Source organism: Oenanthe melanoleuca, chromosome 4A (assembly GCF_029582105.1).
Source record: "Oenanthe melanoleuca isolate GR-GAL-2019-014 chromosome 4A, OMel1.0, whole genome shotgun sequence".
NCBI lineage: Eukaryota > Metazoa > Chordata > Aves > Passeriformes > Muscicapidae > Oenanthe > Oenanthe melanoleuca.
Genome location: NC_079338.1, coordinates 12,734,284 through 12,750,006, shown reverse-complemented (window position 1 = coordinate 12,750,006; position 15,723 = coordinate 12,734,284). Strand labels below are relative to the sequence as shown.

Genomic DNA, 15,723 nt, shown 5'->3' with positions numbered 1-15,723 from the left:
ATGTGAAGTCCATGAATAATCAAGCCTCATTTTCTAATTAGTTTATTCATCACCCCACTGCTCCATGCCTTCACCCATTTGCATACCATTTACTACACATAAGGGTAATTCTGTGAGGTGCTAGCATCTCTCTCCCACCACAGCATTTCTTTGGTCCTTTCCCAGATGTTTCCTTGCTCTTGGCTTTGCTTCTTCTCCCATGCAATGTCCATCTCATTGCTTTGTGCTTTTCCACTCATTTTAAGATTTGTTTCCTCAGGAAGCAGAGTGGTGTCTTCAATGCTGTTTGTCTCCTGGCAATACCTTTTGACTCCATAATCTGATTTTACCCAGTCTCAAAGGAGAAGTAAAATTATCAAAGTTTCTGGTTTGCATATCTTATAGAAGTGGTGGAGGAGAGGTCCTTTTGGGGCAGCTGGGGACAAGGCTGGAGCATCCACTTCATCACTTCGAGGACAAAGGATGGGAAAAGTGTTTTTGAGTGCCCTGGCTTCAAACCTGTTTAGCCATCAGCTATTCCAGACAAGATAGACAATTCCATAAAGGAAAGCTGCAGCAGTTGGGCTGGTGATGACTGTTTTTGGTATTTTAATAAATATGCTATTTTCCTGACACAGGAGTCTTTTCTATCTTTCTTTATTTCATCTATCTTCTCCCGCTTCCTGCACAGGTACTACACGATGAATCACATTACAAGGAGATAAAGCAAACCTAATGGCTCGTTTGCATTTCTTTTTAATCAAGTTATTCTAATTGTGCTATTGTGCAAATAAGGTTTCCCCTCTCATCTGAAAAAGACTTCATCCTCTCAGCAGCTGTGGGTGCCCCAGCAGTTGGGGTTAGCCCAGTCCTGCCCATCTGCCCAGGAGGTTCAAGCTGGCTGCACTCCTGCCCTTACCTGTACCAAACAGTGGACACTGGGACCTACTCAGGGTGAACTGATATGAAACCTTGCTCCTTTCAATAAGCTGGAGGCCTCAATGCCTGGTAAAGCTCTGTTTTACTCATGAAGAGCCTGCTTATCTCAAAGCTGATGTGTGTTTTCTTTTGGTTGGAGCCAAGCAGTCACCATTTGCCAGCCAAACACAGAGGTGAAATTCGGATGCTGTGGAAACAAAGGTTTTCAGGAACTACACAGGGATGTGATGATCAGCCCCAGCTGATGAGCTAACAGCAGTTTCCTAAAGCAGAGATCAATCTAGGGCTTGAGGCACAAGGTGTCTTATTGATCTGTCTCTGGGCAAACACCCTGTGCCTTTGCATACAAACCCCTGATTTTCTGAACATTCCCGTGGGTAATAAGAGAGGGTCAGCCCAAAATGAGACCCTGCACCAGCTCAGCTTGGCCCTGCTGCACTGGAGGGAGGCAGCTGCTGCCAGGGTGGTGCAGAAGGGACCAGCCAGTGGCAGAGGACACTTTTAGGTGGGAGAGGAGCTGTGGCCATACCCATGTGCTCATGTGGGTGTGCCCATGCACTGAGACAGGGGGTGAGGGGATGCCCTGTGCCAGCAGAAAAGGGTCCTGTGTGGGGAGTGGGAACAGGGATCCTTTGTTTGGTTGTCTGGGGATGCTGTGTGTGGAGAAATGGAGTTTTTTTTCACTGGTGTTTCACTAGGCACTCTGTGGTTTTGCTTGACCTCTTAAACCAGCTGCCCCACCAGCCATCGAATCTCACCCGTGCTGTGAAACCTTAACAGCTCTGCTCTGTGCTACTTTTATCTAGTTCGGAGAAATTTTAATTTCTTTAATGCCTAAGCAAATGTTTTGGGTCCCTGGATCAAAGCTCAAGAGCATCATTTACATATTGAGAGTGAGAAGGCAGCAGACTGGAGACCATCACTCATTCCTGAAAGGATGATCATTGTTTGTTTAGCCCATTCCAAAATAATGGCTCTGCTGGGAACACCAACCCAGTATGCATCATATCTTTTATAGTATATATTAATTTAGTGTAGACATTAGACCATTGTTATTCTATCTGTTTGATTCCCAGGTATTAGCATTCAGGATTGGTTTTAACTCACCACGCATCTTTGTTATTTCATAATGTAAAATAAATAAAGCTGGAGGCAAACATATTTTTTTTATACAGATGACTCTGAGAGAATGATGGATATAAAGCACAGGAACATCTTTATAATTTTAAGGCTTGAATTTCAGAACACAGAGTTTTCATTAAATGGTGCAATCCATTTGTTTTGGAGATCCAAATGGAAGCAAATGAACTCAGTAGTTCTCATGCCTAGAATCTTTGTGATAAAATTGCCTATTATTGTGAGTGTAAATGTTTTCAAAATATTATGGACAGCTGGAAAAAATAGAAAAGACAGGAGAGGTTGCTCAAGAATGAAAACCATAAAGAAATCACCTCCAAACACCACATTTACATGCTGAAATTATTTAGAGAGGATTGCTAGAGAGGAAGGAGAAAAGGAGTCAAGTTTTTTTGGGTTTTTTGGTGTTTGTTTGTTTGTTTGTTTGTTTGTTTTTATGATGAATAAAGGTCTGGGAGAGTGTTTACAAACTATTTTCTTTGCTGCCTGCTCTGCATATTAGAAAATTCAGTTCTAGGCTAGTTGGCCAGGCAGAGAAACAGAGGCGTCACAAGGGACAGGGAAGCAAAAGCTGAGGTGCTGTGCTGGGGAGGAGAGGGGAGAGGAAGGAGATGCTCAGACATTTCCAGTCTTGCCTCAGGCTGGGGTTTCCTGAAATGCAGCACCTCTGTGTAACATCAGTTAAGTATTGGAGAACATCGATCAAACTTGGGGTGGCCAAACCCATGGTCCTGCTTTTCCATGAAGGACAGGACACTGGGGATGGGGTGAAAGCCTTTAGCCAGAAACTTTTTTCTAATTTTTTTTTTTTTTTTTTTTTTTTTCTTGCAAGGCTGCTGTTCTCACATGCATTAATTGCCCCAACATCAGGTGCACCAAGAGGGAAAGGAAAGCCTCGGGCTCACTGGCTGTGTTGTGCTCCATGGCCCTGTCAGGTCTTGGTTCAGGATGTTGGGGTGTCCCTCTGGAATGGCACAGGGTGAGCACCCAGATGCTCCCACCCACAGCCCCACCGAACAGCCGCCAGCAGCTGGAGTGCTGAACATCACCTGCATACAAATATACACAGGACTGTAATCAGAGATAAATCCACAGAGCCCTTGTTGTTATTGTTTTATTTACAGAACACTCTCGTTGCGCAGAGGTTTTGAAATATGCTGACAGAGATAGCGCAGGTATTTGCGACCTGAATCAACAGAAACCACTCGGGGCATCAAGAAAAACACTCGATGCACTAACTCTCCACCCAAAAAACCCCAAAACAAAACCAGAGCACTGGGTGTTGGTGTGAGGTGTGGAGAGGAAGCAGCCAGCTCGGTGCCAGGGATGGAGCGTGTGTGATGGCCGGGCGTGACGGCGGCTCCGCAGAGGCACTGCTGCCATTACCGGGATATTCCGGTGGAACAGCACCCTGCGCCGCTGCTGCCAGCGGGCACCGGGGCAGGACGGGCGCGGGGCGGGCACGGGGCACACACCGGCGCTCCTCAGGCACGGGCACAGGGACACGGAGCATCCCGGTGCGTCCCGGGCCGGCCGCGCTCGGAGCACACCCGGTGCCGTGCCGGTCCCGGTCCGTGCATGGTCCCGGTCCGGGTGCAGTTGCCGGTGAAGTCCCAATCCCAGCGCGGAGAGAAGCGGCCGCGCGGGGCGGTTCCGGGGGGGCGGTGCCGGTGTCCCGGTGCCGGTACTGGAGGAGGCGCACGGGACGGTCCAGGCGGGGCGGTGCCGATGGTGTCCCGGTGCCGGTGCAGTCCCGGCCCCGGTGCAGTCCCGGTCCCGGTGCTGTCCTGGTGCCGTCCCGGTGCCGGTACAATCCCGGTCCCGGCGCAGTCCTGGTGCCGGTGCTGTCCCGGTTCCGGTGCCAGTGAAGTCCCGATGCTGTTGCGGTCCCGGTGCACTCCCAGTGCTCTCCCGGTGCCGGTGCCGGTGCAGTCCCGGTGCTGTCCCGGTGCCGGTGCCGGTGCCGGTGTCGGAGCAGCCGCGCGCGGGGCGGTCCCGGGGGCGGTCCCGGTGCAGTCCCGGTCCCGTTCCCGGTACCGGAGCGGCCGCGCGGGGCGGTCCGGGGGCGGGGGCGGGGCCGGCAGGGGGCGCGGTCGCGGCGGGGCGGGGCGGGGCGGGCGGAGGCGCGCGGCGGGGCCGGGCGCGGGGGCTGCCGGGAAGGGCCGTGGGCAGCGGCGGGCGATGGCGGCGGCGCGGGTCCCCCCGCGGCGGCGGCGGCGGCGGCTGCGGCGGCTCTGAGCGGGGCGGCGGCGGCGATGCGCGGCGCTCCCGGCGACGATGGAGGACCGGTCCCACAAGGTGCTGCTGGCGCTGGTGATGCTCTTCCTCTTCGCCGTGATCGTGCTGCAGTACGTCTGCCCGGGCACCGAGTGCCAGCTCCTGCGGCTCCGCGCCCTCAGCCCCGCCGCCGCCGCCGACCCGTACCGGGCGGAGGACGAGACGCCGGCGCGTTTCGTTCCCCGGTTCAATTTCTCCGCCGACGACTTGCTGCGGCGGGTGGACTTCAACATCAAGGGGGACGACCTGATCGTGTTCCTGCACATCCAGAAGACGGGCGGCACCACCTTCGGGCGGCACCTGGTCCGCAACATCCAGCTGGAGCAGCCCTGCGAGTGCCGCGCCGGGCAGAAGAAGTGCACCTGCCACCGGCCCGGCAAGCGGGAGACCTGGCTCTTCTCCCGCTTCTCCACCGGCTGGAGCTGCGGGCTGCACGCCGACTGGACCGAGCTCACCAACTGCGTGCCCTCCGTGGTGGACAGCAAGAAGGAGGTGCGGCTGCGGCCCTCCAGGTGAGCTCGCCGTGCCCGCGGCCCGTGCCCGCTCTGCGGCGGGACGGGCGATGGCCCGCGGGGCGCAGCCGGCGGGGATGCGGCGGCGGGAGGAGGAGGAGGGAGGGGAGCGCGGTGTGAGCCGAGCATCCCGGCTCGGAGCGGTGCCGCCTCCGGGGCTGCCGCGCTGGCTGCGGAGCGAGCACAGCCCGCCCCGCTCCGCCGGCAGGGAGGCGATGGAGGCGATGTCCCGCCGCTGGCGGGTGATGAGCCCGGTGACACAGGACAGGCCTGGCAGCCCCGGAGAGAGCGGCTCTCGCAGGAGAGAGAATGCTTCGGCTGCCTGCGAGCTTCCTCCGGAGCTTCTCCTGTAGCTCCAGTGTACGCCAGGAGTTAGTTGGTTTAGGGAGTGTTGGTGAGCTACTGCATCTTCTTGGTACCTGAAGTTTGGCTTCAGAATGGCGGCTTTGCAAAGTAAAGGTTACTGTTATGGCTTAGTTACCTGCAAATGTTTGCATTGTTCTTCAGCCCTAGCCTTGATTATTGTGTACCTGCATTTTGAATTTTAGTGGCACTGCTCTCTCTTTATCCCTGGATCTTCCTTTGAAGTTGCCAACCTCTCCTGACCGTATTAAGGGGGTTGGATAAAAGTTGCCTTTCAGAAGCCCAGCTGCCTTTTCCCCTGAGCAGTGAGGACCTGCTTCCTCCGCTCCCAGAGCTCTTTGATCAGAGCCCACCTTCGGCTCTAACAGACTCAGGAGCTTGTCTGGGGCTGTGCATGCAGCTGTACTGTGTGGCAGAACTGCTCAGGATTTTAGTCTTTTCACCTTCTTTTGTGGGGAATTAGAAACTACAGTATCACTACTATTTGCACTGTGAGACTAATGGCAGGTCCCTTTACAAAGAGGCTACTGTTATATATCATACTATCTGAAGTCAAGTCTAAGCACAGATTCACTTGAAATACAAAGCAATTTCTTTCTAGAATTCCTTTTATATAGCATGACACTACACTGCCATCTAGTAGAAAAATGCTTAGCATCATTATTGTCCTGTACCCGAGGAGCAGCTCTTCATCAGACTTGACTATTGTGATTCCTGCTCTTTTGTCTTCCCTACTGCTTTAAATTTTAATTGTCCAATTTTTGTGACATTCCATTTGCTAACATCAGGACCAATTCCTTGCCCTCTGGGTCTGTTAGCTTCCTGGTTTCAGGCTGCTGAGCCTTGCAGCTACGTAGTTTATTTTGCCTATTCTATAAACATGTTGTTTGTCAGCAGAAATAACATGTGCTCAGTTTTGCTGTACCATTTCCATTGATACATGTTTATTTTCCCCAGAAATGGGTCTGGCCTGCAAAGCTTTAGCTGTGGGTTAAGGATTTCCTTCCTTTCCCAGACAAAGGTCTGTCTGTGCTTGGCCTTAGCTGTGCCCTCCAGAAAAATGGGAGGCTCCTTGTTCTGAGCCCACCACCCCCAGAGGGGGACAGGAATATCAGGCTCAGAGAGCTGGGATTTTTGTCTGCAGCTTTTAGCTTTGTATTTTTTTTCCTTTGTTGGATACCAGACATGCTTTCCTGAGTTGGAATGGAAGTGGTGCATGTACCTGCTCAGGAGTTTAGAGCAATGGTTCCTCATCCTATAAACAATGTACTCTGTCACAGCTGACTTCTGAGAGGTCATTAGGACCTGGGACTGAAGCCAGGAGAGAGGGAGGAAAATGAAGCTGTGATGATTTTGTGTTAGGTAGAGGTCTACTCTCTCAAAGCCTTCAAAATTATATTATACTTTTAATAACCTAATTACACAGCTTGCTGAATAGCTACAGTTATTCTAATAAAAAAAGCCTTGACAAACAGTTATTTGGATTCCAATTTCTAAATGTTTAAAAAATACAGGAAGAGAAGTTCTTAAATGAACAACAGTCCTTTCAAGTCTTTCTGCCCATTTTAATACTTCATTTTTAATTGTAGTTTGTGCTCTCAGTTTAGCAGCGGTTCAGCTGACAACTGGTTAATTAGCAGCTCTACCTACTGCCAGTAACAGACAGAAAGTCTAAGCCCTTTCTGGGCAGATAAAAGCTGCTCTCAGAGCAGCAATAGGTGTGGGATAGGGGTGTCTAAGCTGGGAAACCGTGCTGGCTCCAAGTGGGGTCAGCCTGGCTATTCCTGAACTGAGGTTTTTAGGGGGAGGCCTGACCATCCTGGGTCATGTGTGATGGTGGGAAGGGATAGGATGTCACAGCCCTGCAAATCCTGAGAGAAGGGGAAGCAACTTGGAGGAGTGCAAGGCCCATTTGGGGAGCATTGTGAGGGCAGGGAGAAGGATTCAATCAGGAGCAGAGAAGAATTTTCTCAAGCGAACCTTGGCTTGACAGAGATGGAAATTCCTGCATTTATAGTTGAGATGATTGAAAAGTTAGACTTGTAGTGAGAGTGATTTGAACTCCTTGGCAGCTGCATCAAGCAATCTATAGTTACTGTCTTTGGGCTGTGTAGCCTTGTCTGGAAATACCCAAATGTTCCATCAAACCTTTTAGCTTGCACCTACATGTGATTACTTTGCACAGATGTTTGTCTTTTCAGGCATGGTAAATCTGCTTGTCAGGTTGCTGGTTACCTGGTCTGGTCTCTAGAGAACTTCTGTTTTGTTCAAAAGTTGAGTCTTTGTTAGTCTGGAGGAAACTGTGTCCTGGACCATGCAGTGCTCAGCACAGGTACAGAGCATCCCTGCGGTAGGATGTGATGGGATGGGATGGGATGGGATCAGCCTGGAGGGTGTACACATGAAGAACCTTGCTGCCTGCAGCAGTCATCCTGCAGTATCTGCTCTTAATTCTGTTAGTAGTCTGCCTCTTTTTTCTGGGAATTGCAGGTTTGGCCTGCAGATTCCTTCACTGGAGCAGTAGAAGTACTCAGGATGGCTGTTGTGCTTTAACACAATCCTGAGGTGGATTTAACACCCTGGCATTTTCCTGTCTGTGAGCATACAGGTTCCCAAAACTTCCTTTCCTTTGTAATGGTGGTTTGTGCTCCTTAGTAAGTAGCAAGCAGGTATATAGATCTTCTCGTTCTTTGGTTCTCTTCCCCTGCAGGAACATGGTTCTTTGGGTGTGGGGGGAGGGATTTTTGAGTTTCTCTCCTTGGATTCCATTGGAGTGCATGTCCTGTTTGTCTCCTGTTCCTGTTTGTTTCCTGTTCCTGTTTGTCTCCTGTTCCATCAGCCCTGCTCACCACTGCAGCATCCAGAAATCACATAACAGTGAAGGGGGAAGGTATAGGCAAAGTTGATGTTTTCAGTGCTTTGGATCTGCCACTTGGGAGGTGGGTGGAATGGGCTGATGGTGGTGGCAGAAAGGAGGGGATTGTCTCAGCTTCTTGGCACCAGTGGTGAGAAAGGAGAAATGTGCTTTTTCCTAGTCATGAGTGACTGACTTGGGTCACTTGATTGATTGTGGAGGCCTCAAAGCTTTTGGCACACTGAACGGAGGCAGCATCCAAAGTAACTGTGCATCACAGAACAGAGATTTCTCTCAGCTCTGGCTAATTATTATGGGAAGTGTCTACTGAAGTTGTCTATAGCAGTAAATCCAGTGGCACCAACAAAAGGCCTTGAGGTTAGACAGGAAACTGTAATGAGACATAGGAGCAAATACAGGTACCAACATTCTTAAGTGGTGTCATGGCTATGTCCCCTCGGTGGGTGAGAGATGTGGTTCTGGTTGAAGGTCAGGCTGTATTTGATGTTCCTCCTGGGTAGTGTTAAAGGAAGGAGATGCTCCCTGTTGAAAGGAGAATGAACTTGTAGAACTGCCTGTGGAGCCAGAAAGTCTGAGATTGGAAGAAACTTTGTGCTGCTGGTACAAGCCTGTTGGACCAGGTTGGTGCCTGCTGGCTTTTGGGAGGCTGATGTTGGCACCAGGTTGTCATGTGGGGCAGAAGCTGCTGGCAATGTGGGTGTTCTTATCTTGTCCCTGCCTGTTACTGAAACCCTTCCAAGTTGTCTTACAAAAATCTGAAAAAAATAGGTTGAAACATTTCCTAGCAAACTGGAAACACTTAGTCTCTGCTGGCTGAACAGATTCATCCAGATGCTCTTGAACATGCGGAGTCATCTACTCTGAGGTCTGCAGTACTGAGTACTGAGGTGGGGTTAGTTTGGTTTTTAGTTTTTGCCACGGTGAGTTTTTGTAATGGTGCTGTGTGTACATAGCTTCAAAGGTATTGGTAACAGTTTCCCAGTAAACTGCTTTGGTGTGGGGGAAAACCTTCATGTAGCACTGCCAGGGAGAGAAAAGTCATTTATAGGGTTTGGTTCTTAGCAGCTGTTGAGTGTGCCTCTTTCTACTGCAGAGGTGTTACATAGCTGTGCAAGTGAATTAACACTGTGTTTCACCTGCAGTGATGGAGTTGGGGAATAGTTAAGCCCCATAAATCAGCACTAAACCCCTTTTAGGCTGAAGAGATGCTTTAGGGTCCCATGGCACCCCAAGACTTCGGGTGGATAATACAGGCTATGTCAGGAGATGGACAATTTAAAACCTCTGGAGCTGATGGAACAGACATCATTTCCAAGACAGAGTCCCCCAGTTGTGCTGCTTTTGGGATGAAGCCTGGGGGGCTGCTTGGGGAGAGAGGGGACCAGCACAGCTGAGCTGGAGGCTGTGGTCAAGCAGATGGGGTGACCTGCTCTAATTTGGGCTCTGGCCAGAGCACCAAGAGGGTGCCTGCCTGCCCTTGAAATACACATCACTGAAACTCCCTGGGAAATCTGGGCAACTATTATAAAGCAAAAAAAAAAAACCCCAAAACAACAAACCACCAAAAACATAAAACCGAAAAAAACCCAGAGCTTTTGCAGAGATGCTGCCAGGCCTGAGTGACTCTGAGCTTCATAGATCAGCAAGATTTCCTAATGACCCTGCTTGTTTCAGCCTGGTGGTTGCAGGGTGGGATTTGAAGTGAATACTATCTTGCCACCCACGAATGTGTACCTCCAGCAGCTGAATTTTCCTGCATGGCACCTGTTGGGACTGAAGCAGTAGGAGCAGTGTACCAGCCTACAGAGTGAAAAAGGGGTTTTGAGGGGAAGGGCAAGGGATTATTTTCATAAGTACAAGTGTTTCCTTCACCTAATCCCATTACAAGGCGTGATCTTGAAAGGCTTGGTTATAAACTTAAGTTCGTGGGTTTTTTAGGTTTGGGCTATAGGACTTGTAAAGCTCTCTAAATTGGTATTGCTGGTTTTGCAGATAAAGTGTTGGACTTCTTAAAGGGATTAAAAAATAATTTTCGTATTAGGTCTCTTCAGTTCTCCTCTAATAAAGTGCAAATTGACTTTTAGTTATTTGAAAGTATGTTTCTTACTGCCTTTAAGTTTGGAGAATTTCTTGTGGGTAGAGAGAAGGCATTAATTGTTGCAGAAATAAACCCCAGTGATTGCAGCAGAGTAAGATATGAGGCACAGGTGTTACACCTTGAATTGTTTATTCCATATGTTATCTGAGTTGGTCTTCCCTAAAGAATAGAGTGGGAATTTGAACACTGTGACATAGTGCTGCTGTACTAAGATATGATTACTTTAAAAGAGTACCTTTCTGCTAATTTTTCTTTTGGAATTTATAAATATTCAAATTAAACTATGAATAAATGCTTTGACTGTATTAAAATAGACACAGATTGTGCCTTGTGATCCCTCTTGATAACTTTATAACCTTTAATAAAGGTTATCAAACACGCTTGGAAGTCAGGCATTACCAATAAGTTATTTTTATTAAAAGACAGATTTTTAAGTTTAACAAGTTGAGCATTTGTTCTGAGACATATTAACTGAGATTAATTTGTGCTTCATTTATTTAATCTGAATTGTCAGGAATCATGTTCTCTACTGATGTAAATGTCGGCAAAAAGGACTTATTAGGAGATTTGATTGCTTTTTAAATTTAACTAGCCAAGATGCACTGGCATGCCTAAGAGAATTGGTCTGTTTCTGTGAACAGTTCAGTGCCTAATGAATCACTTCAATGTACTTTTCTGAAGGAAAGCAGAGCAATTTAAATGTGCAATGCATTGATTTACCTCAAATGGATTAGGCCTCTGTGTGCAATCCTTTGCATTAATTTACTTTCTCCACAACTGTAATAATAAAGGCAGCATTTCTGCATGGCACTGGCCCAAATTAGCTCATGTAACTTGCTAGAAAGCAAAAATAATTAATTTGTGGCTGAAAATGGGATGTTGGAATGGGTCTTTCTGAGAAGACACAGTCTTTGGGAAGTTCAGCAGGGTGCAGGATGCCTCTGGGAGCCATGCCAAGGGCAGGACAATTGGGCTGGATGGAACCTATGTCAAATGAACCTTGTGTCAAAGGCTTTCTTGACATTTTTATGGGAAAAAAAATTTATATATATATATGTATGTATGTATTTTTGATTTGATGCAACTCTAAGAGATTTTGGTGATGTGGACAGGTTTATCTTTTTTAAATTACTGAAGAAATAATACAAAAACTTGTAACTCCAGCATATTCAGCTTATTTTATTCCTGCAGTAACTTTTCAGTTGTCTCTTCCCCTCCCATAATCTCAACCTGCAGCACAGCCAAGCAGCCAGGGCACAAAGCTCTGGGTAATTCCTTATTTAACCACTTTGCTGCAGCAATGGTGCCTGGGCTTTGTTTCACTCTGCAGGAATTGCTGTGGGCGAGCAGCCCTCAGCCATTTCTGGAATTGCCCTTGTAGGCTCCTTACATACTTGTGAGGATTAATCTCCTTTTCTCAATCAGTTAATTCCCATTGCAGGGAAGGAAAGCAGAGGAGTATCCCCAGCTGCTCCTTTGTTCCTCAGGAGCCTGGTCCTTGCTCCCAGTTTGGGATGGAATTCTTGCCTGAGCAGTGCCTGAGTCTGCTGCATCCTGGATGGATCAAAGCCAGGAGATGTGGGACTCTCCTTTTCTGTGGAGGCAGCACGGTGATTGGGGTGGGGGGAAAATGCCATTCCTGCTTCCTCTTCCTCCTCCTCTTCTTCCTTGGCAGCTGGCAAGCGTGGATTATTGTTTGTGATTGACTTGCTGATGCTGGCAATTGCACATTGTGTTCTGCAACTAATAGGGTAGCACCAAATTATTCAGGCGTTATTGAAACAAATCACATTTGTGATGAGTAATAAGTAGGAGACTTTGGTATTTATGAATAATTAACATGGTAAAGTTTTTCTTAGACATGAAGAAATTACTTAATTTCTACTGTGAACACTCTGTAAAATTAATGAAAGATAATTGCATTTGCTAATGTGAGACTAAGAAGCCAAAGCAATCTATTCTTTTGCATTTAAGTTGATATTGCTGATGTAAATAGCCAATGCAGAACTCCTTTAATACATTTTCATTGTGTGGGACCTGTGTTTAATATCAAGTGGGGTGGGTTTTGTGGAAATAGAAAGTCTCAACACTTAATTTGCTGTTGCCTTTTCCATCCACTCCCATATCTCTGGGTGGATAGTGAATATATGCATATAACAAGATAATGTTTGTGAATAAGTGGCATTTAGGACCAGCTTTTTTTCTTCTTCCCTGACTTTAGCCTTCTTTCTCAGCTGTTCATGCTTTTAAAGACAGAATCCATTTAAGCTATTATATACAGCTTTGAGTGAAATCTCCTCTTCTTTAGTCTTGAAAAAAATCATTAGTCTTTAGAGGCTATAAATCATAAGATCCATTAGGGGTGAGACTCAAATCATGTTACTTCTTGCTTCTCAGCTGCTTATCCAACTCTGAAGGAGCCAAACTTTTGATGTAATATAACTAAATATATGCAGCTCTGAGGGAGATAATCTTGCAGCATAAATGATTTTGCACATCTCCATAAAGGCATGAAGAAGAGTCTGCCTTTCATGAGATCCTTGTAGCAAATGCTCCTAATTTCCCGTAATCAAAAGGATTGTGCAGTTTTGATGCTCTTAGAGGTCCAAGTAGCTGGAAGATCAATTCTGCCATAACTCCATTTTTTTGGCCAAGTTAAAGCATTGCAAGGCTCCCAGCAATGGCAGTCTGCTCATTCAGTGCTGTTTGAACTGTAAGATCCTTCAGCAGATGCCCAAATCGAGTGACTAAAACACTCTCTGCCGCTGATTGTTTTCTCCAGCCTTCCTTAGGTTCAGAGGAAAGCAACTATTTTAACCCCCCTGTTAAGCAAAACAATGTTTCCTTGGTCAGAGCCAGAGAAAAGCAGCTTTTGAGAGTTTCTCTTTCAGGGTAACTGAGGGGAGAGCATTTCCTTCTGCCTGTGGGAAAGTTAGTCCCTGGAGCAATCCCAAGCCATTCTGAGGTTGCAAGGCTTTTTTTGTTATGGGTTCAGAGAAAGTTATTTGGAATAAGCATGTGTCCTGCTTAAGCAAAACCTCCCAGGTACTAACTTTGTCATATTTTTTTTGCCAGCAGTTAACTCATCTTGCTAGTGAAGGTGCTGTGGGGGTTCTCCTCCCCATGGAGGGATTAAATGGGGCTGGAGGTGGGAGGAGGCTTCTGTCCCTGCCACATTTCCAGAGGAGCAGCAGTTTTTTGTTCCTCCTGGAACTAATTCCACCGACTGTAGAAGGGAAGGAAGATGCCTGTGGGGCTTCTGCCTTTCACAGAGCTGTTTCTTTTTCTGTGGGGGTGTTTGGTCTAATCAGAACAGTGGTAGCACAGAGAAGGGAGAAGACAAAAGCACTCAAGGAAATGTCAGACACAACAGGATGTGCCTGCTGGATGGTAGCTGAGTGATTTGCAAAAACATAAATGGCATAAATTAGTCTTTAACTCCTTTAATTCTTGTGTGCTGCAAGTCAGCCTCTGGTAAGAGAAGAAGCTTGTTGTTGGCATGGTCATCCCATTTTCTCTTTTCCTGAGTGCACATCTTTAGCCAAAACTTCAGTAGGTTTGGGTTTTGTTGCTTTGCTGATTTCCAGTAACTTTAGATCTTTAGGTCAATAAAATGTGGGGTAGAATTTTTGCTTTCAAATTCAGCTGACTATAAGGGTCAGTTGTTTGGCTTTCAGGTGATGTGTTGCTGCTGGGGTCTGTGTGCTGGTTCTGGTCTGCATAGAAGAAAAGTGGTGCATCCACATGACAGTGGGATTTGAGAAGCCAGAACATTACACCTGGGATGAGTCCAGTCTTCATCTCCAAGTCTGTCATCTGCTCTCAGCCACTGTCTTATCTGTGTAATTCAGCTCTTTGCAGGAGATATCTTTCCATCTGTACATAGCATAAAAGATGTTGGATTTCCTAGCCTGACTGCATGTAGCTTTGCTGCCTATATGTTACTAGTCCTAGGTAGAGGCACTGGAAATATTTGTGTTCAGTTTGAATTTAGGGAAGCTGTAGTGTTGAAATATAAAACCAATGTGCTGTAGTGAGAGGTGAGAGGCACCATGTATGTGCTGGTGTTCTGGGAGGGTTGTGGTGTTCCTTCCCCTCCCAGGAAGGTAAGAGGGGGGCTCCCTGTCTACATGGCTGCTGGTGTGGGGTCACACCACTCAGTGCTTCTAAGCCAGACCTCCTGCATGATCTTCTTTTCACTCCTTTTCATGGATTAATCAGTGTACAACTCTACTTTTTGAAAGGAAGAACTTAGGAAGGCTGTAACAGTTGTCCTAAAGTAAGATCTAATCATGCTCTGAAGGTGTATTTGTGAGCCTGGTGCTCTGACTGAAGGATGCAGTGAAAAAAAGCCAGGATTTGCCCTCTGAACAGGAGACTTTGGGTATCTGACACCAGATGTCCTGACCAAATTTAGTAGGAATGAAACTGCTGTGCTTTAAGCTGTTGCTTTGTCTGGTGGCTGTCAAGGCTGCAGCTGCTCAGAGTGGAGGGGATTTGACCATCAGAAGGCACAGTGGTAGCAGAGATCTGAAAGAAGATTCAGTTCCTTGATATGAGACTTCCTTCAGAAGTCAGTTCTTTGTATCTCTTAGACTCTGTTAATTTGCAAAATGATCCTGTATTGCCATTTAAGTCAGTCCTGCTTCAGACCTCAGGTGAGCCCATAAACGTAACTAATGGATTTTGCAAAGTAGAGTTATGAAAGCTTTTTTTCATCCCATTTCCAGAGAAAAGGCAGAAAACAAATGAAAAGAGCAGTTGCACCTGCAGCTGCTTTTCCTGAGATGAGCCAGCCTTCTACTGGCTCCCTTTCCATGATGATAGTTGCATTTTGGATGTCAGCAGTGTTCTGGATTGGAATAGGAGCACTCTCAGAGTTTTATGGCTAGAGACGACTTCCTTACTGAGTTAGATTTATAGGGTAGTGCTGATAATACCTGCTGGAGATTGGAGCTAGCAGTGATGCAGAAGAGCTGAACAAGGGCAGTGGCTAGGGATGAGTTTTGACTGGGAATAGTTCTGCATGCTGCTTTATCACTCAGAATTTTGTGGCATAGTTAACATGCTACCACATGCAAGAAGAAATCACAGTTTTGCTAGAAATACAAAAAATACTGCCCAGGAAATGTGTTAGTACTGTCCTGTGTTTGGAATTACTGACCTTTTGTTGCTTGCAAGGGTGAAAGTGTGTTAACTATCCTCGTCTGTGATTGCATTTGGCCAGGGATTTGGTACAATACAGCTTTTGGAAAAATCTGCCATAAATATTTTTAAATGTATTTATTGGGACATTTAAGTGAAGGCACATAATGGTGCTGATATTTCTGGAGATGGGATCAGGAGGAGGTTGTGCATCACTAGGTTTAAGAGGCACACAAACTATGTCTTGTCAAGCCTGAACTCTGTTGTGTTAACAAAATAACTTAAATATATTGCTTAAGCATTGACTCAGAGTGTTTAAGTTTATTGCTCAGGACTTTGCAGAATAGGGATCAGGAATGGTGTCAGCACGTTTTGTTGCCCTGGAGTGGTGAAGTTTT

At 47.0% G+C, this 15,723-nt stretch overlaps 1 protein-coding gene across 1 annotated transcript in view; it reads left to right on the top strand.

Annotated features, from left to right (window-relative positions):
• The first annotated feature begins 4,216 nt into the window (after positions 1 to 4,216).
• The window catches only part of HS6ST2 (heparan sulfate 6-O-sulfotransferase 2), a 126,776-nt gene continuing 115,269 nt past the window's right edge, over positions 4,217 to 15,723 (top strand). Inside the window, exon 1 of the mRNA XM_056491595.1 lies at positions 4,217 to 4,844. Within this exon, the coding sequence (XP_056347570.1) occupies positions 4,333 to 4,844 (512 nt within the window). The 5' untranslated portion in view covers positions 4,217 to 4,332. The remainder of the gene's footprint in view (positions 4,845 to 15,723) is intronic.